General features: G+C 40.7%; 1 protein-coding gene across 3 annotated transcripts in view; it reads left to right on the forward strand.

The window, feature by feature from the left end:
- The window catches only part of FURIN (furin, paired basic amino acid cleaving enzyme), a 336,167-nt gene that overhangs the window by 190,263 nt on the left and 123,386 nt on the right, over window positions 1-22,518 (forward strand). For all 3 annotated transcript variants that reach the window (XM_030189649.1, XM_030189650.1, XM_030189651.1), the window contains exon 4: window positions 17,411-17,506. In XM_030189649.1, the coding sequence (XP_030045509.1) occupies window positions 17,411-17,506 (96 nt within the window). The remainder of the gene's footprint in view (window positions 1-17,410; window positions 17,507-22,518) is intronic.

Genomic DNA, 22,518 nt, shown 5'->3' on the forward strand with positions numbered 1-22,518 from the left:
TATTAGTGACTATAACTCCCCTACGTTAGCTTCTCTTTTCTTTCTCCACACGGACAAGGCATGGTAAATTCATGATACTCAACTCCATTGAGGCGTTGGCATGATGTTTCTTACATCTCTATCTTGGAGTCTGGGGAGAATATATGGGCATCGGTAGACTGTGTAGCAGTTTTGTGCCACATTACTTAGTATGTAAGAGATGTCCTAAGGTGGAGTTATGAGGTGGCTTCATTCCATCAGGGAGAGCTTTCTTATCACTGAACTTGAAACCTTGAAATTCCAATTTCTATAAGAAAAGCAAGTCCATATGTGGTAATGGGGCAAAATCAGTACTTAAGTCCGTTTGCCCTGATAACATAAAGCTGGCTGGTAATTCTGCTAAAAAGCACGTTTTAAGTTTCTGCTGGTAGGAAAATGTAGAACAAAAGTAAATTATAAGTGCTATTATATATCATATACAACAGCTTACAAAGTAAATGCCCTGCATTACTCTGTACATTTCTTTTTACCTCCTTCTCTTGCTGAGTTAGTTACACCTTGGGCTCATTTTCAAAGCACTTAGACTTACAAAGTTCTATAGGTTACTGTGTACATAAGAACACAATAATAACCATACTGGGTCAGACTAATGGCCCATCTAACCCAGTATCCTGTTTCCAACAGTGGCCAAGCCAGGTCACAAGTACCTGGCAGAAACCCAAATAGTGTTAGCATTCCATGTTACCAATCCCAGGGCAAGCAGTGGCTTCCCCCATGTCTATCTCAATAGCAGACTGGTCTTTTCCTCCAGGAACTTGTCCAAACCTTTTTTAAACCCAGATACGCTAACCGCTGTTACTATATCCTCCAGCAAAGGATTCCACAGCTTAATTATTCATTGAGGGAAAACATATTTTGTCCTATTTGTTTTAAAAGTATTTCCATGTAACTTCCTTGAGTGTTCCCTAGTCTTTGTACTTTTAGAACGAGTGAAAAAATGGATTCACTTCTACTTGTTCTACTCCACTCAGGATTTTGTAGACCTCAATCACATTTACCCTCATCTGTCTCTTTTCCAAGCTGAAGAGCCCTAACCTCTTTAGCTTTTCCTCATAAGAGAGGAGTTCCAGCGCCTTTACCATTTTGGTCACTCTTCTTTGAACCTTTTCTAATTCCGCTGTATCTTTTTTGAGATACGGCAACTAGAACTGAATGCAATACTCAAGGTGATGTTGCACTATGGAGTGATACAGAGGCATTATAATATTTTTGGTCTTATTTACCATCCCTTTCTTAATAATTCCTAGCATACTGTTGCAGCTGCCACACACTGAACAGAAGATTTCAGCGTATTATCTACAATGACACATAGATATTTTTATTGGGTGCTGACCCCCCCAAAGTGGACCCTTTCGTTAAGTTACTAAGATTCAGATTATTCTTTCCAATGTGCATCACTTTGCATTTGTCCACACTCAATTTCATCTGCCATTTGGAGGGCCCAGTTTCTGAAATTTTTCACAGTCCACATGTGTTTTAACACCCTTAAATAGTTTTGTATCATGTGCAAATTTAATCACCTCCGTCGTTGTTCCAATTTCCATGTCATAAATATGTTAAATACACCAGTCCCTGTAGTGATCCCTTTGGCACTCCACTATTCACCTTCCTCCATTGAGACAAATGACCATTTCACCCTACCCTCTGTTTTCTGTCCAATAACCAATTCCTAGTCCACGCCAGAACATTGCCTCCTGTCTAATGACTCTCTTGTTTTCTCAGGAGTCTCTCATGAGGAACTTTGTCAAAAGCTTTCAGAAAATCAACTGACTTATCTTTATCCACATGTTTATTCAAGCCTTCAAATAAATTAAGCAAATTGGTGAGGCAAGACTTCCTTTGGCTGAACCCATGTTGACTCTATCCCATTAAACCATGTTTGTGTGTTCCATAATTTTATTCTTTATAATAGTTTCCACTATTTTCCCCAGCACTGATGTCAGGCTTACTGGTCTGTAATTTCCTGGATCACCCCTGGAACCTTTTTTAAAAATTGGCATTACACTGGCAACCCTCTAGTCTTCAGGTACTATGGATGACTTTACTGACAGGTTATATATTACTAATAGCAGATCAGTAATTTCATGCTTGAACCCTTTGAGTGAATGTATGCCATCCATTTCAGGTGATTTACTACTCTTTGATTTGTAAGTCTTAGTGATTTGAAAATACACCTCCTTATGTCCCTGGGAGAGCATTAAAAGTCCACTGCTGAATTTAATCTTACAGTTCCTGCCCTATCCAGGGCTCTTTGGGTATCCACATGAGAGGGAGCATTCTTTTTGGCCCCATCCTATGGAATGCCATTCCAATTTTTTTTTTTTTTTGTTACATTTGTACCCCGCGCTTTCCCACTCTTGGCAGGCTCAATGTGGCGGGCAATGGAGGGTTAAGTGACTTGCCCACAGTCTCAAGGAGCTGCCTGTGCCGGGAATCAAACTCAGTTCCTCAGTTCCCCAGGACCAAAGTCCACCACCCTAACCACTAGGCCACTCCTCCACTCCTTGCATTGCAGGCAAAAGGGTTACAAACAATTTAAATGGATGTTGAAAGTTTATTTATTTATTTATTTATTTATTTATTTTACAGCACTTATATCCCACAATTTCCCACCGCTGGCAGGCTCAATGTGGCTTACAACATTTAAATTACGAATAGGTGAGCACAATAAATGGTAAGGGATAGGCAAGGGCAGAGAGGCAAGGAGAAAGAAATGGGTTAGTCCATAAGGGCAATGTCCTGAGATCAATGAGGTTAGCCAGTATCTGCGGGGTACGCTTGCTCAAATAAGCAGGTCTTAAGTGACTTCCTAGAAATCAGATGATCCTGAACTGTTTTCACTGATTTAGGTAATGCATTCCACAAGTGAGTACTGACATATGAAAAGGTGGAAGCATACATGGTTTTATACTTCAGTTTTGAACACGCAGGGTAATGGAGGTTTAAATAAGAACGGGCAGTTCTGAGTGAGTTTCTTGGTGGTAGGTGGACAAGGGCATCCATGTACGCTGGGGCTGTTCCGTAGAGAATCTTGTGGTCTAGGGTACAGACTTTGAAAGTTATACGCTCTAGTACAGGAAGCCAGTGTAATTTCTCACGAAGTGGACTGGAACAGGTGAACTTTGACACTCCATAGATTAGTTGAGCTGCTGTGTTTTGGACGGTTTGTAGCTTCTTCAGGAGTATGCCTGTGCACCCTGCGTAGATGCCATTGCAGTAATCTAGTTGGCTCAAGACTAATGATCTGACCAGATTGCAAAAACCTGCTCTTGGGAAATAAGATTTCACTCGCTTTAGCTTCCAGAGAGAGGAGAACGCTTTCTTGGTGGTTGAGATGGTATGATCAAGTAGCGTTAAGTTCCGATCTACAATAACACCTAGTATACGTAAGCTCTCAGAGATTGGTAAGGTAAAGCCTGGCACGGTTAAGTTAGTGGGCCTGTATTTATTAAAGCATCACTTTGCTGATACCTTTGGAAAATTATCTCAAGGGAATTAGTTGGATGTCCTGAGTGCTTTCCTTTAGGGATATTTGGTCTTGTTTACGTGTTCTTTTGTATTTGATTGGTGTTCCTTTCTTGGTTTCCTGTTTGTTTACTATTGTACACACTAGAGAATGACACAGGGACAAAGATTGTCCCCATCCCATCCCCTCAGGTTCTGTCTCCATCCCCACCTTGTCTCCACAGGCCCTGCCTCTGTCCCCGACCCATCCCAGCAGGTTCTGTGCTCGTCCTCGTGGGCTGTGTCCTCATTTGCAGAAGCCTCGATCACTTATGATTTTATATTTAAATCTTTTTATTAATATATAAAAAGGAACAATGTGTATAAATTACAAATAGAAAACAATATTAACAATGAGCAGCTATAATAACCCTCCTTCCCACCACCATCCTCTACTCTTCCAACCCCAACAACAGCTGATTTCAACTACCCCAAGGAATCCTAATTCGCACTGTTAAAATGTCCAGGGCTATAAAATACAACCCGTTCTGTATGCCCTAGAGGGGAAAAATATGCCTTATGAAGCAGTTATGGTTTTTTAATCTGTGGATGAATAAAAAGTCATCAACAATCTCAGGATTCCGTCTAGCTCTCCTGTCTTTCACAGTCCTTCCTGCAATAGAAGATGTCTTCTTAGAAGATGTGCTGGTAGCAGGATGTACAGGATCCTCCATGCAAAGTTTGCTAGTTGTGGCCAACATGTTTGCTTGTTTTTCCAAAAAATCAAAATATCATTGTAGGCATCACTCAAACATAAATAACAGGCTTCAAAGTAGAAAATGGCACAGGGACAAAGTTTGTCTCCGTGGGCTCTGTCCCCGCGAGCTCTATCCCCATGCCCGCAGTTACTGCGTGTCCCCGTCCCCATGTCATTCTCTAGTACACACCACTTTGTTCTCATATAAAGTTAAACAGTATCACAAATTGGATAAACCGTAATCTACATACATATACCACCTCTTCTGAAACCCTGAAATTCAGTAGCATGCTGCAATGGAGTCACATGTAGAGGATAATTGGTGTTGGCATTTGAGCAACAGTGCCACAACTGGTCTGAACAGTAGTTGAGATGGTTAGATGGTGAGAGGACAGCAGGCGTGATTTTGTCTGCTATAAACATAGTGAGGCATATCTTTCTTGCACCACTCCTGCCAGGGACGTGTTCTGACTACATGATGAGTGTTGACATTAAGCAAAAAAACTCACACAATAACAGTGTGAGAAGTATGGCTGCATATTTGAAAAATTGATCGGTGCATGTCGTAGGGAGCTCCATTAATGTATTCCTGGCTCTTAAAGTTCAATATGTATGTAATAATAAAAGTAGCTTGGCGAATGTGTTTTTTTTTTTTCTAGTTAATGGCTACTGGTCACTTCTTCTTGAAATTATATTTCATGTACAACACATCTGTTCTTCCTCTGCCCTTCTTATGTCGGAGAAAATCAATTAAAGGGGTGGTAGCATTTTCATCAGTTACACTGTGTCTGCCTGCCTGCCTTCCTTTTAAAAGATATTCCTCAAAGATTTGTAGATCACCCAGTATCCATTACCATGTTTATTATTTACATCAAAATACGAAATATTTGACTGAAACATTTTGTTGATGTAAATGCACTTGCGACAGAGGAAATGGGTTTTTACTTTCTCATCCCATCTCTGCTTTCATTAAATGCAACATTAATTGCAAACTGCTGTAATCAGATTTTTTGCTGACAAAGGAGTAGCTGTAAAAGTAGGAAAAGTATACTTGTTGTAGACCCAGTTCTGCCACAGGTTATTTTAGATTAAACTTGTTATAGATTTTTGAATTTCTTGGCCGTTTAACACAGGAGACTCATTGGCACGAAGACATTTGCTACCAGTATTCTCATCAATCTCCCAGCCCACCAAAGCATCACTAGATCTTTATTGAAGTAATCTGTGCAGACTTCCAAAATTATTCATTAGGTTCCCCTCTCCTGTCTATTATGATTGTGTTTCAGGCTAACCCATAAATAGGAACTGTTACTCTACGAAGTTTACATTCTGATATTATAGCAGGTGATCTGGCATCTAGTGTCGTTTAATATTAACACAGGCGTGGAAAGGGTTCATTCAAAAGCGAAGGCTATAGACTTTTTAAAAAAATTAATTTTGTTCAGATGGGAGATTACCTCAAGGAGATGGGTCTGGATGGAAACATCTGAAAGAACTGTAAGCAGTGAGCAAAACTGAAAGGAGCTATTGTAAGGGCAACAAATCTTTTTGTAAGGAAAGTAAAAGTGAGAGAAGGCCACTTTGGTTCTCAAAAGTAGTAGCCTTCATAAGCTACAAGAGATCAAAGAAGGAAAGACAGGCAAAAATATATAGAAAAACTAAGTGGCAGGTCATGTCAGACGAATCTGACTGTCTTCTTCGACTGGGTGACCAAACAGTTGGATGTGGGAGGGGTGCTTGATGTGGTATACTTGGATTTCAGCAAAGCCTTTGACACAGTTTCGCACAGGCGACTGATAAATTGAATGCCCTCGGAGTGGGACCTAGAGTAACTGATTGGGTAAAAAATTGGTTGAATGGTAGGAGACAGAGGATGGTGGTAAATGGAGCTTGCTCTGAAGAAAAGGATGTCGTCAGTGGAGTACCGCAGGGATCGGTCCTAGGGCTGGCTCTTTTTAACGTCTTGTGAGCGATATTGCGGAAGGGCTGTCTGGTAAGGTTTGTCTCTTTGCGGATGATACTAGACTCTGTAACAGGGTGGACACCCTGGAGGATGTGAATGACATGAGGAAGGACCTAGCGAAGCTAGAGGAATGGACCGATATTTGGCAACTAAGGTGTAATCCCAAAAAATGCAGGGTCATGCACTTGGGTCGCAAAAATCCGAGGGAATGGTACAGTATAGGGGGTGTAGTGCTTCAGTGTGCAAAGGAAGAGCGGGATTTGGGGGTGATTGTGTCAGACGACCTTAAAGCTTTCAAAGAGGTAGAAAAAGCGACGGCCAAAGCCAGAAGGATGCTTGGTTGCATAAAGAGAAGCATGACCAGCAGGAAAAATGAGGTGATAATGCCATTATATAAGTCTCTGGTGAAGCCTCATTTGGTGTACTGCGTGCAGTTCTGGAGACTGCACCTATAGAAAGATATAAACAGGATGGAGTCGGTCCAGAGGGCGGCTACGAAATTAGTAAGTGGTCTTGAATGCAAAAATAATAGGGACAGGCTTATGAACCTCAACATGTATACGTTGGAAGAGAGGAGGGAGAGAGGAGACATGCTAGAAACGTTTAAATATCTCAAGGGCATTTATGTACAGGAAGAGAGCCTTTTTCAAATGAAGGAGAGCTCTGGAATGAGGGGGCATATGACAAAGTTGAGAGGGAATAGGCTTAGGCTTAACCTAAGGAAGTATTATTTCACAGAAAGGGTGATAGAGGCGTGGAATGGCCTCCCGGTGGAGGTGGTGGAGTCGAAGACTGTTCCAGAATTTAAAAAGGCATGGGATGAGCATGAGGGATCACTTAGGAACAGGAAGAATTAGGGGTTACAGAGGATGGGCAGACTGGATGGGTCATGTGGCCTTTATCTGCCGTCATGTTTCTATGTTTCTAAGAGAAGCTGGTAGAGTAGTCAGGAAAGCAAAGATGCAAATGGAAGAAAAAATAGCCAGTACAGTAAAATGGGGGGGGGGGGGGGGGGGGGGGTGGGGGTGGAGATATTAGGTCTAAAAGAAACGCCTTCATAAAATGGAAGAAGGAACCGTCTGAAAATAACAAGAAGCAGCATAAGGAGTGTCAATGCAAATGCAAGGCGCAGATAAAGAAGGCCAAGAGGGATTTCGAAAAAAAGATAGCATTAGAGGCAAAAAAACATAGTAAAACATTTTTTTGGTATATTAAAAGCAGGAAGCCGGCAAAAGAATCGGTTGGGCCGCTGGATGACCGAGGGGTAAAAGGGGCGATCAAGGAAGACAAAGACATAGCGGAGAGACTGAATGAATTCTTTGCTTCGGTCTTCACCGAGGAAGATTTGGGTGGGAAACCAGTGTCGGAAATGGTATTTCAAGCGGACGAGTCGGAGAAACTTACTGACTTCACGGTAAACCTGGAGGACGTAATGGGGCAGTTCAACAAACTGAAGAGTAGCAAATCTCCTGGACCGGATGGTATTCATCCTAGAGTACTGATAGAACTGAAAAATGAGCTTGCGGAGCTACTGCTAGTGATATGCAACTTATCCTTAAAATCGAGCGTGGTACCGGAAGATTGGAGGGTGGCCAATGTAACACCGATTTTTAAAAAAGGCTCCAGGGGAGATCCGGGAAATTATAGACCGGTGAGTCTGACGTCAGTGCCGGGGAACATGGTAGAGGCTATTATTAAAAACAAAATTACAGAGCACATCCGAGGACATGGATTACTGAGACCGAGTCAGCACGGCTTTTGTGTGGGGAAATCTTGCCTGACCAATTTACTTCAATTCTTTGAAGGAGTAAACAAACATGTGGACAAAGGGGAACCGGTTGATCTTGTGTATCTGGATTTCCAAAAGGCGTTTGACACGGTACCTCATGAAAGGCTACAGAGGAAATTGGAGGGTCATGGGATAGGAGGAAATGTCCTATTGTGGATTAAAAACTGGTTGAAGGATAGGAAACAGAGAGTAGGGTTAAATGGGCAGTATTCTCAATGGAGAAGGGTAGTTAGTGGGGTTCCTCAGGGATCTGTGCTAGGACCGCTGCTTTTAAATATATTTATAAATGATTTAGAGATGGGAGTAACTAGCGAGGTAATTAAATTTGCTGATGACACAAAGTTATTCAAAGTTGTCAAATCACGACAGGATTGTGAAAAATTACAAGAGGACCTTACGAGACTGGGAGACTGGGCGGCTAAATGGCAGATGACGTTTAATGTGAGCAAGTGCAAGGTGATACATGTGGGAAAAAAAACCCCAATTATAGCTACGTCATGCAAGGTTCCACGTTAGGAGTTACGGACCAAGAAAGGGATCTGGGTGTCGTCGTCGATAATACGCTGAAACCTTCTGCTCAGTGTGCTGCTGCGGCTAGGAAAGCGAATAGAATGTTGGGTATTATTAGGAAAGGTATGGAAAACAGGTGTGAGGATGTTATAATGCCGTTGTATCGCTCCATGGTCGACCGCACCTTGAGTATTGTGTTCAATTCTGGTCGCCGCATCTCAAGAAAGATATAGTAGAATTGGAAATGGTGCAGAGAAGGGCGACTAAAATGATATCGGGGATGGGACGACTTCCCTATGAAGAAAGATTAAGGAGGCTAGGGCTATTCAGCTTGGAGAAGAGACGGCTGAGGGGAGACATGATAGAGGTATATAAAATAATGAGTGGAGTGGAACAGGTGGATGTGAAGCGTCTGTTCACGCTTTCCAAAAATACTAGGACTAGGGGGCATGCAATGAAACTACAGTGTAGTAAATTTAAAACAAATCGGAGAAAATGTTTCTTCACCCAACGTATAATTAAACTCTGGAATTCGTTGCCGGAGAAAGTGGTGATGGCAGTTAGCTTAGCAGAGTTTAAAAAGGGGTTGGACAGTTTCCTAAAGGACAAATCCATAAACCGCTACTAAATAGACTTGGGAAAAATCCACAATTCCAGGAATAACATGTATAGAATGTCTGTACGTTTGGGAAGCTTGCCAGGTGCCCTTGGCCTGGATTGGCCGCTGTCGTGGACAGGGTGCTGGGCTCGATGGACCCTTGGTCTTTTCCCAGTATGGCATTACTTATGTACTTATGTAGATACGTTACTGATGGGAGGACATGCAAAAGTAGCATTGTGAGAGAAGGTGAAGGGACAAATATGTAGAATCTGATAAGGCAGAATTATTTAACAAATATATCTGTTCAGTGTTCACAGCTGAGGGGCTGAGAGCAGGACCGTGGAAGACAAAGACAAATAGGTATGGAGTGGTGGAAGTCCCTGAACGATTTTCAGAGGACTGGCATACATCCAAGGGTTCTGAAGGAACTTAAGGAAGTTCTGGCAGCTCTGCTGGCTAACCTTTTCTCTAGAGTTAGAAGTGGTCCCGGAAGACTGTCCACAAAGCGGAAGTAAGGAAGAGGTTGGGAACTACAGGCCAGTAAGTCTGACTTCTGTGGTAAATTAAATTAATGGAAACACTTTTAAAACAGAGAATAATGAAGTTTCCTGAATCCAAGGATTACAGGACCCAAGGGAGCATGGTTTCATTAAAGGCAGATAATCTCAGACAATTCTAATTTCTTTGACTTGATGACCAGAGAGGTTGGATTGAGGGAGAGCGCTAGATGGTGTGTATAACAAAACAGTAGGTTTGTAAGCCTGTAAACTATATAATTTCATTCTTGAAGTATATTTCTCTAGTTTGGCCAACAGGTGATGCAAAGCTGTTACAGAGAAATGACTGTTGCTTCTTTATTTTAACACAAAGAGAAAGTAACCTGCAGTGATGTGGCCAGCTACTTTTAAAAAATGTTGTTCTGGGCTCCGATTGGCCAAGGAGCTCAAATTCAGTCTGGAAATGTTGGATTTTTCTCCAGTCTCAGCTTGGAAGTAGAGAGAGAAAGACATCTTTACTGAGACCCTGTGAGCAGTTATATTCTGTAACCTGTGAGCAACTGTATTGCCTGTACTTCCCAGACACTATCCAGGTAGTGATAAAATGTTTAGATAGTTTTATAATTGATCCTTATTCAGTTACCTGTTGTTTGCTTATTTTCCATCTATTTTTATGGTTCACTGTTCAATATTTTCTGACAATAAACCTTATTAGTTTATTGACTCTGCTTATCTGGACTGACTAAGAATCCTGTTGGTTTGTGTGTTTGGTCTGTGAGTGCCTTCTAGGAACTGTGGGACCACTGGGAATGTGGCCCCAGTAACCTAGAAATCACCAGGGATAACTTGAGAGCGGGAGATTCGCCCAGAGGCGGTTGGGACCCAGTCTGTGGGAGGAGGGTGCTAGTGTAAAGCACATGCCCAGGTGCAGGCGGACCTGAGCTGTGCTGGGGATAGATCTTTTAAGTGTCCGCAGGGTTAGCCCTAGGTGAGTGGCTAGACATTTCGTGACAGTGTGCATTTAGATTTTAGCAAAGCCTTTGACACTGTTCCGCATAGGTAACTAATAAATAAACTGAATGCCCTCAGTATAGGCCCTAAAGTGAGTGGGTTTGGAACTTGTTGAGTGAAAGGCGACAGATGTTAACAGTAAATGGAGTTCACTTTGAGGAGAAGGTGTTACCAGTGGTGTGCCACAGGGTTCAATTTTTGGGCTAGTTCTTTTTAACATTTTTGTAAGCGATATTGTTGAATGGCTGTCTGGTAAAGTTTGCCTCTTTGCAGATGATATGAAAATCTGCAGTAAGGTAGATGCCCCTGATGGTGTGTATAACATGAGGAAGGACCTAGTGAAGCTTGAATAATGTCTAGAATTGGGCAGTTAAAGATCTAATGCTAAAAAAAAATGCAAGATCATGCATTTGGCTTCAAAGCCAGAGGGTACGGTACAGTTTAGGGGGTGAAGAACTATTTCGCACAAAAGAGGAACAAGACTTTGGTGTGATCATATGTAATGATCTTATGGTCAAACAGCTAGAAAAGTCAATGGCGAAAGTTAGAAGGATGCTTGGGTGCATAGGGGGAGAAATGGCCAATAGGAAAAAAGAGGATGTGATGCCCCTTTATAAGTCTCTTATGAAACTCTATTTAGAATATTATTTACACACTTTCAAAAAGATATAAACAGGATGGACTTGGTCTAGAGGGCAGCTACTAAAATGGTCAGTGATCTTCGTCAAATGTGGGGACAGACTTTAAGACCTCAATATATAAACTTTGGAAGAAAGGCGGGAGAGGGGAGATATGATAGAGACATTTAAATACCTTGCACAGGAGGCAAGTCTCAGTTGAAAGGAAGCTCTGGAACGAGTGTGCATAGGATGAAGGTGAAAGGGGATAGAAGTAAGCTGAGGAAATGCTACTTGGAAATGTTGGTGAGTTTGGGGAATGGGGCCTCCCAGTGGAGGTGATGGAAACAAAACTGTATCTGAACTTAAGAAAACTTGGGACAAATACATCGGCTCTCTAAGGGATAGTAGATGTCACGGATGGGTAGTCAGGATAGGCTATATGGTTTTTATCTGCCTTCATTTTTCTATGTTTCTGTCCTACTCTGGCAATCTTACTGATTCAGGATTATGTAGCATGACAGCTTTCTTACTAATTACTGCTATCAGTTCCAACTTGCAGCAAGATTAGTGAACTTAGGGCAGGTAAGACTGCCCTGTATGGCAAATACCTGCACTCAGAGCTTCCGCCCTCACTTGATAATCTGGAACTGAAGTGGTCTAGTGGTTAGGGTGGTGGACTTTGGTCCTGAGGAACTGAGTTCAATTCCCACTTCAGGCACAGGCAGCTCCTTGTGACTTTGGGCAAGTCACTTAACCCTCCATTGCCCCATGTAAGCCGCATTGAGCCTGCCATGAGTGGGAAAGCGCAGGGTACAAATGTAATAAAATAGATACTATTGGAGATTCTACCTGGAATGTTGCTACTATTGGAGATTCTACATGGAATGTTGCTACTGTTGGAGATTCTACATGGAATGTTGCTATTCCACTAGCAACATTCCATGTAGAAGGATGCGCAGGCTTCTGTTTCTGTGAGTCTGACGTCCTGCACGTACGTCAGACTCACAGAAGCAGAAGCCTACGCGGCCACATTGGTGATCTGCAAGGGCCGACTTCTACATGGAATGTTGCTAGTGGAAAAGCAACATTCCATGTAGAATCTCAAATAGTAGCAACAGTGGAGGAGTGGCCTAGTGGTTAGGGTGGTGGACTTTGGTCCAGAGGAACTGAGTTCGATTCCCACTTGAGGCACAGGCAGCTCCTTGTGACTCTGGGCAAGTCACTTAACCCTCCATTGCCCCATGTAAGCCGCATTGAGCCTGCCATGAGTGGGAAAGCGCGGGGTACAAATGTAACAAAAAAAACAAACAAACTACAGACTGCTAAGAGCTTTGCTTATCTAGGAGACTCTTAGGCTTTCTGCTGCTTATCTGCTGCATTGTTTTGACAAAAGAAAAAAAATTTTTTTTTTAAATTGAATGTAAATTTTTAGGGATCATGACATCCTTCATTTCCCTTCCCAACCTTCTCAGTAAAAGAAATGTGTTTACCTCCTCAATCTCTTACCAGCCAGCACTGTAGGAAAGTCCTGTCGTCATGTTCATGGAAGTGCGTGTTCACATGCCTGTGGCTATACTAGGATATAAATTACCGGTGCCTGTGGCATTTTTATTTCATTTTATTCCCTCTATTTTATTTCTTTGTAACTCATCTGTACAGTCTGGAGTGCATGATTATTCCTGTTTTTTTTTTATGCTTCCACTTCATTTCATTCCATTAAATTTATAGACTCCTCTTCATTTTGCAAAATAGTATTTACCTGTCATTACCTAGAAAAATGATAAAATTAGCATGAGTATGAAACTTCTGTGAACAAAGGCAGGAATTCCAGAAGGCCAGAATAAATGTTCTTGCCTCAAAATCTTGTTGCATTAATTTCAACACAGTGTTGACGTTCAGCTTGATTTACTCACTGGTGAGAGACGAGCAGTGCACTTGCCTGCGGCCTCAGCACCATAAGTGGCTGCCTTGGCAAAGCAAGTGACGTCAATAAGGCAGATCTTCAGGGCAGGGACTAGATCCCAGTTTGCCTAATGCTGATCCTGCTCAGTGGAAGTTTTCTTATAAACCTGAGTCAACAGGAGATAGTGACTTGCTCAAGGAGAGTATCAGTGGGGAAGAGGGGATTTGCACCTCAGCCTGCTGCTTTAACCAATAGGGCAGGAGTATTTTGTTATATTTTTGTTCATTTGCTTCATTTATAATTTGACTACTCAAACCCAAGGTGACACATATCAAATAACTCAATAAACATACATAAAAATCAATATATACAGTGAAGTTAAACATAGTAACATAACATAGTAGATGACATCATATAAAGACCAGTATGGTCCATCAAGTCTGCCCGACAAGATAAACTTATTAGATAAAGTTTTTATCTCCTTCCTGATTTTTCCCTATTGTATATTTATCACATTGGAATGGTTTCTGATCTTTAAAAAAAAATGTAATATTAAACAAAGGCAACAGTTTTCCAATTATAACGTCACTTATTTAAAGAACAAATTATCACCTATATCAGCAGTCTGAAAAAGTAACTGCCCCCTTAATCAACCAATTGACCGATTTTAATTGATAATTAGATTCAGCTAATTGAATACAGCCAGGTTTGATTTGTTCCAGCCCTGTTGAATCCAAACCTCACTATATATTGACCCTGACTGTAAGTATGAAGTAGTCACCATAAAGATTCTACAAAAACGCAGTGCCACGATCAAAGGAAATTGAAAAAACTGTTGTTGAAATAATATCAGTCTGGAAATAGCTACAAAGACATTTCTGAAGCTCTGGGACTCCAGCAAATCACAGTGAATGTTGTTATCTCCAAATGGAGAAGACTTGGAACAGTGATGAATTTTCCCAGGAGTGGCCAGCCTACCAAAATTACTTCAAAGGCACAACAGTTCCTCATCCAGGAAGTCACAAAACTTCCCAGAAGAACATCCAAAGAACTGTAGGCCTTTATATCTTCAACTAAGCAAAAATGAGATCCATGGGAGAGTAGCAAGGCGGAAACTGCTACTATCCAGGAGTAATATCAATGCTTGTCTCATATTTGCAAAAATACACCTGGCTGATCCCCAAGCCTTTTAAGATATGTTCTATGGACAAGCAAGTCAAAAGTGGAACTCTTTGGACAACACAGGTCCCATTATGTCTGACAGAAAACAAATACAACATACCATAGAAAGAACATCATATTAACAGTCAAACGTGGTGGAAGTATGATTGTGTGGGGTTGCTTTGCTGCCTCAGGACCTGGAGAACTTGCCATTATTGAAGGAACCATGAATTCTGCATTGTACCAGAAAAGTCATTTGTCCGTGAGCTGAAACTGAAACATAATTGGGTTATGTTATGTTCAGACCTTATAGACTTGCCTATCAGGAATGCAAAAAAATCAGCAAGCACATTCCTCAATCTCCATTACCCTAACTGCAAAGGACTAAAATACAAATCAACATACGCGACCAGTTTCTCATACATCTGCACACAGCTATGGAACACACTACTGAAGGCCATAAAAATAACGCAAGACCTAACTATCTTCCGAAGGCTACTGAAAACAGATCTGTTCAAGAAGGCATACCATACACATCCATCTTAAATACTAAATAACAAGACTTTACATGACATAGACACAAATAGAATCTTACCACTTGACTGATTACCTCTATGTTCCAAATATGCTATGCTACTTGTATGTTACCATGTTACCTCTCTGTTCCAAGCATGCTATGCTACTTGTATGTTACCGTGTATGTAGGTATACCGTTATCTGTTCCACGTATGCATTACCAATTGTAATTCTGTTACCCGGAAATGGCAACCGCCATTACGGCAAATGTATGCCACATTGAGCCTGCAAATTGGTGGGAAAATGGATACAAATGCTACAAATAATAATAATATGCTTCAAGACAATGATCAAAAACACAAAAGCAAGGCAATATATGAATGGCTGAGGAGAAACAAAATTAAAGTTTTTGATTTGCCTTGTCAAAGTCCTGACTTGAACCCAATAGAGATCCTGTGGCAGGACCTGAAACAAGCAGTTCATGCTTGAAATCCTATGAATGTGACCTGGAATAAAACACTTTTTGCAAAGAAGAGTGGTCTAAGATTTCTCTACAGCAATGGGAAAGACTGATATCAAATTTATAGGAAGCAAAATTACTGCTGCTAAAGCTGGTGCAACTAGTTAAGTTTAGGGGCAGTTATTTTTCCACATGGTTGATATGAGTGTGGATTAGAGCTGTACCAAATAGTATATTTTGCTATTCGGCTGAATACGAACAACGAAAAAGTATTCTGCCGAATACAGATTAATGGGCATTGAGCTTTAACATAACAAATAATAAAACAAGCAATGTGAAATCAGAGCTCCAGTGTTTATTTCAGTAGGATTTAGCACAGTAGAGCCCTGGATTATTCGTATTCGAATTTAAATCACTTTTCAGCCGAATATGAATAATGTATTTGGGTTTTGAATCGGATATGAATATTCGGTACAGCCCTAGTGTGAATATATATTTTTTTTTAATAAATGATGTTAAAATTGAAAAACTGTGTATGTTCAGGTTCCCTTTGTCTAATGTTACATTTTGTTTAAAGATAAGAAGCCATTCAGAGTGAGATTTATATGCAATAAATAGGGAAGTCAGGAAGGGGATAAAAGCTTTAACATCACTATAAAGCATAATAGAAAACAGATGTACTTAGAATTAAAATTGGTGCAAAATCTATGCAAAAACTGAAGGACTTATTAGTACATTTATGTTAATCTAATGGGCGAAATGTCAAGTAGGGGCAGTCCAGATTTTCTGAATAGAGGTATGATGGTTAGGTGCCGAAGGCGACATTGAAGAGGTGGGCTTTTAGCAAGGCTTTGAAGATGGGCAGGGAGGGGGCCTGGCGTATGGGCTCAGGGAGTTTATTCCAGGCATGGGGTGAGGCGAGGCAGAAAGGTCGGAGCCTGGAGTTGGCGGTGGTGGAGAAAGGGTACTGAAAGGAGGGATTTGTCTTGAGAACGGAGGTTACGGGTAGGAATGTAAGGCGAGATGAGGGTAGAGAGGTAGGGAGGGGCTGTAGATCGAGTACATTTGTAGGTTAAAAGGAGAAGCTTAAACTGTATGCGGTAGCTGACCAGAAGCCAGTGAAGTGACTTGAGGAGAGGGGTGATATGAGTGTACCGGTTCTGGCGGAAGATAAGATGTGCAGCAGAGTTTTGAACGGACTGAAGGGGGGGGATAGATGGCAAAGTGGGAGGCCAGTGAGGAGTAGGTTGCAGTAGTCAAGGCGAGAGGTAATGAGAGAATGGATGAGAGTTTGGGTGGTGTGCTCAGATAAGAAGGGGCGAATTTTGCTGATGTTGTAGAGGAAGAAGCGACAGGTCTTGGCTATCTGCTGGATATGCGCGGAGAAGGAGAGGGAGGAGTCAAAGATGACCCCGAAGTTGTGGGCAGATGAGACGGGGACGATGGGGGTGTTATCAATAGAGATAGAGAGTGGAGGTGGGTTTGGGAGGGAAGACAATAAGCTCGGTCTTGGCCATGTTCAGTTCACGTAAAGCGGCAATTTATCCAAAGTTCAGAAAGTTAAAGAAAGTAGTTTAAACTTGATTCAATGGTCAAGGAGTAACAAGTGCATCAAATTTAAGATGGGGAAATAAGATCAGACATTCAGACCCTTGAGAATCTGGGTGGCTGTATCTGAATCAACTGAATCTTAGAAAGCTTTTTTTTTTTTTCAGGCCACAATGTAGCACATTACAGTTATCTAATGTACTCCATATTAGCACATAGATCACAATAACCAAGTTCTCTTATGTCATATAAATTTACAAATTATGAACGTTTTGTAACTGCCACATTGATACTTTCATCACATGATTGACCTGGACTTGTATACTCAATTCAGAATCCAAGATAATGCACAAAATTATAATCTGTATCCTAACCAGAAATGAAAAAAACCTTGAAAGGTAAAGGTTGGGAGGGGGTCTAGATTACACAGTTATCTTTTAACACAAAACAGTTCAGATGTTGCCAGTTCCAAAGATCATTCTCCTTCATCCATTTATGCAAAGAAAGCATATGCAGGTGTAATTGAAATAACTATATGGTTGATTAAAACATCTCTAAAGCATCCTCTAATCTCGTTTTGTGTGTTTTCAGGTGCAGTGGCTGGAACAGCAAGTAGCAAAGCAAAGAAAGAAGAGAGACATTTTCTCAGAACCAGTTGATCCCAAATTTCCTCAGCAGTGGTACATTGTGAGTAGAATGATTGCAGTATTTTCCTTTCTTACATAAGTACATAAGCATTGCCATACTGGGACAGACCAAAGGGCTATCAAGCCCAGTATTCCGTTTCTAATGGTAGCCAATACCAGATCACAAGTGCGTGGCAGATCTCAAAAAAGTAAGATGCATATTATGCTGCTTATCCCATGAATAAGCAGTGGATGTTCCCCTAGTCCACCTTAATAACTGTTTATGAACTTGTCTTCCAGGAACTTGTCCTGACCTTCTTTAAACCCTGCCGTACTAACCACTTTTAATTTCAGAGCTTAATTACATGTTGAGTGAAGTTTATTCTAAATGGACTGCTTAGTAACTTTATTGTGGCTCCCTAGCAATTCACATCTACCCATTCCATTCCACTTATTATTTTGTAGACCTCTGTCATATCTCCACTCAGCTATCTTTTCTCCAAGCTGATGAGCCCTAGCCATCCACCTGGGGTTACCCTGTGGCCACTTAGAGGGTCTATCCACAGCACAGCTCAGGTCCACCTGCACCTGCCGCTTGTGCTCTACAGTAGCACCTTCCTCCCACCGACTGGGTCCAGCCACCTCTGGGTGTGTCTCCTGCTCTCAAATTAACCCAGAAAGCACTCACAGACCCAACACACAAATCACCAGGATTCTTAGTCAGTCCAGAAAGGCAGAGGCAATAAACTGAAAATTGTTTATTTTCTTTGCCGGTGAATGTGAGGTCTCAGCAACATGCTTAAAAAAAATGGATAGTTTCTCCTGCAGAAGCCGGTGGCGGAGAAACGGGTCCCCGTTGGAATCAGGATGAAGTTGGAGCACAATTTATTTTTTTATTTGTTACATTTATATTCCGCATTTTCCCACCTTATGGTAGGTTCAATGTGGCTTACATGGAACAAAGTGAAAGGTTACAAGATAATAAACAGGTTAACAATTCCACCGTATACGTACCCAATCTGACCAAGGGATTCTGTCCTACTGATGTGTTACGTTCTCATTCAACTCTGGTCAGTAATGTAGTCCCATAATCCTTCTGAATCTCCTAGGAAGTAACCTCACCCTCCATCTCCAAGAAACTCCCCTCTGTCTCGCACTGTTTGTTTCTTGGAGATGGGGGGTGAGGTTACTTCCTAGGAGATTCAGAAGAATTATGGGACTACAATACTGACAAGAGTTGAATGAGAACGTATCACATCAGTAGGACAGAATCCTTGGACAGATTGGGTACGTATACAGTGGAAAAGGTACATTGTGAATAGGGTATTAGGGTAAGAGTTAAATGCTTTTTTGCTGTGTAACCAGACATAAGAAAGTAATTATATTAGACATTTGCTGGGGTGGGGGGTTGCTGATGATTGGTCTAAATCGGCAGGAGCTGTGGTTTCCATGTTGAAAATGTACTGGGTTAGACCAACAGTGCCCGGTTTCCACAGTATTAACCTGCGACTACTGAGGCTTTTTGTCCTCCTTTTTAGCAAATGTCTAAAAGTAAAACGAGTTAAGGGCGTGTAAGAAAAAGAAGAAAACATGAAAAAGTGATCATAGTTGGAGGTGTATTGGAATTTATTATTTAAGGTTAGAGTTTGTTTCCACATTTTTTGTGTTTAAGCTGAGCTTTTTTTCTGTAATTGTTAGTGTTTTTTTTGCATTTTGCTTAAAAATATTGAACTATGAACAGAAAAAGTGCAATCAGCAAACAATAACAGATAACTGAAATGTGAATCAATTATACAACTATCTAAACATTTATATATGTCCTGGGAAGATCAGGACATATAACTGTTCACAGAGCCTCAGCAAAGAGATCCTATTTTCTCTTCTTCCTGGCTAAGACTGGGGCAAAAGCCAATAAATTCCAAATGAAATTGAGCGACTGGGCCAATCAGAGCCCAGAACAGCAAGTTTGAAAGTATACTGCAGACTTTCTTTCCAAAGGCTTAAACCAGAGATTTTGAACCCCATTCCTTGGAGCACACCCAGCCAGTCAGGATTTTCAGGATTTCCCCATTGAATTCAATTGGGATATCCTGAAAACCCCAACTGGCTGGTTATGCCCCAAGGATTGGGTTGAAAACCCCTGGCTTAAACAAAGAAAACAGCCTTTCTTCTGCAGCAGCTTCAAAACATAAACATGCACCACCTGCTGGACAAACTAGAGAAATACTCTTCAGGAAGTACCCAATACATTTTACAGGCTTAAAACACACTATCACAACGTCTAAATCCAACTTTGGGATGTTTTGCTGAAAACGTCCAAAAATCAAGTGGTGAATGTGGCCATCTTTTGTTTCAAAAATGGCTATTTCCTAGATGTTTGGTGGACATTTTGTGCTTAGTGTGTCTATCTTTTTGGACCATTTTTGAAAAAGAACTTATCTTTTCATTTTCGATATAGTATATTTGGGTCTGAATATACTATATTGAAACTGAAAAGATAAATTTTAAAGTTTATACTGTATTGCATTATGGAAATATGAAGATTTATAAGCCTAAATTCCTTTTGCAAGTGAAGCCGATGAAGATGCAGGCAAGCCACAGGGTTTATTCCTATGTGAAATGAGTTGCTGCTGAGGTTCCACCAAAACTTTAATCACCCACAGATTTAAAGTCAACTGTAGAAATTAAGAAGCGTAGGGTTGTGGTTTTGAGCTTGTTGCACTACCCCTGCAGGATATAAGATTTTGGACATTTGAATAGTGATTAGTCGTCGTTAAAACAGGTGTAGACTAAAACGTCCAACTTTCAGCCCTGAACATTTTTGTTTTGTTTCATTATGGCAGAAAATGTCTTAAAAATGGGTTTTAGTGATTTGGACATTTTGGAAAGAAAACCGTCTAAATGGCAACTTTATGCCATTTTTTAGACTTTTTTATTTTTTATTTTTAGATGAGGTGCCTAGCAGTTGTACCATAGAATGATACAAGTGCATTATAATGTGTTCTGTTTTATTCTCCATTCCCTTTCCTACAGTCTATCTGCTTTTTTGGTCACTGCACATTGAGCAAAGGATTTCACCGTACCAGTGATGGCACCTAAGATCCTTTTCCTTCATGATCCTATGCTTAACCACTAATTTCATTTCCTGGCATCAGTCACTTTGTAGGTTGTATTTACTTCCAAAAGTAATTCCATATATTAATAGGCATCTAGTTAATAACTATGTTTAAGCTTTTAAATTAAAAAAAATTGTCAGAAGTAGAAGATCATTTAAATAGAGAACGTATTGGTTTTTGGCTCAATGGTTAGCAGTATTACTTTATTTTTCTTTGTACTTATTTGATATATTGTGCTTTCTCTCCTTGATGTGGACTTTTTCACTGAGGACTGTAGTTCATGTTGATCTCATGGTAATGTTTGATTTATAAGTATGTATAGTGTTTCCTTAAAAAATAATAAAGTTGAAGTTTTCAAAATTAAAAAAAACCTAGCCCTTTTAGCGCACATTGGGATCTTTTTTACTAAAGTGCGCTAACGGATTTAGCGTGCACACTAAATGCCATGCAGCCCATAGGATTGTAATGGGCTGCGTGGCATTTAGCGCACAGTAATCTTTAGCACGTGCTGTGCTGAATCCATTAGCGCACCTTAGCAGAAGGACCCCCATTGTTTCCCCAAATGTTATACCAAGGAAAACTTAAGGCAAGCTTGCTTCTAATTCATTTTTATTCTTTTTAAATTTTATAAAATATTTGCTATATTTTTGTGGTTTAGAAATGCTGTTTCCCATAACGTGGGGGCATTTGGAGTGGAGGGAGTAGCCTAATGGTTAGTGCAGCAGGCTGAAAAGCAGGGAGCCCGGTTCAAATACCCCTGCAGCTCCTTGACATTTTAATCCTCCACTGCCTCAGGTACATCCTTCTAGGGACAGAACAATACCTCCTGTACCTGAATGTATACTGCTTTTGATAGCTTTCGGGCTTGTAGAAATTAAAATAAAACAAATAACATTAAAGTACTTTGCAGTAAAAAAACAAAACGTACAATCCACTTTTAATCCATTGATGGCTTTTTCCTAAACTTCACTTTGTAAAATTGTAATGTAGAGGAGTGTGGTAGCCGTGTTAGTCCACTCTTAAGGTTATCAATAGAAATCAAACAAAATAAAACATGGAAAAGAAAATAAGATGATACCTTTTTTATTTATTAAGTTATGTCCAATAAAAAAGGTATCATCTTATTTTCTTTTCCATGTTTTATTTTGTTTGATTTCTATTGATAAAATTGTAATAAAATTTGTTGCCATGATCTCTTTGGAGAATTGTTACTGTGTGGCAGCCAGTCTGTCTGTGTAGTCATGATGAGCCAGGCAGTGGAGTTTAGGATTATGTGGCTGGTATAACTTTTCCTGTCAACTAAGGCTTTGCAGTGTTTTCCCACGACTAAAGCAAACAGTATAAAGTTCTCAGCAGTCTTTCCCCAGTAAAGTCATACAAGGCAACACTTAGTCAAAAGATTGAATCGACGCAAGTTTGAAATTTGTGAACAGTGGCATCAGTTCTCCAGGCTTCAGTCTTAACTATTGAGTATGCGTGAAGTGTTCGTAAATAATCATAATGCTGTGGCCACAAGAATAATTTAAAAACCACTATGTTCACTCATCTTATGCATACATCAGCAGTTTGGGCTTATAAGGATTACATTAAACTAGGGTCACAGCTAGCTTTCAAGATGATAGAGTGCTGTATAGAATGTAATAGTTGCTCTGTTTGGTGGTGGTGGGGGTCTTATTTTCTGGCTGGAAAACGTTTTCTAGTACAGTCAGGTGCGGTCTGCTTCTACCCGCTTGATGATTTGACTCAGCCTTAATTTTATGTTGCCATGAAAAGCAAAGTGTAGAAAACCAAGTTATTAGTGTGCCATGAGGCGCTAAGGGAGGAGAGTCTGTGAAAGCTCACTAAACCACAGATAGTGATCATAGCAGCTGCTAACAATCGGTGTAGGAACCAACTTTTCAAAATGATGGGGGGTTCTCTAAACCCAATGGAAATGACCTCTCCTGGGACATAGTCA

This window comes from Microcaecilia unicolor, chromosome 1 (assembly GCF_901765095.1).
Source record: "Microcaecilia unicolor chromosome 1, aMicUni1.1, whole genome shotgun sequence".
Classification (NCBI taxonomy): domain Eukaryota; kingdom Metazoa; phylum Chordata; class Amphibia; order Gymnophiona; family Siphonopidae; genus Microcaecilia; species Microcaecilia unicolor.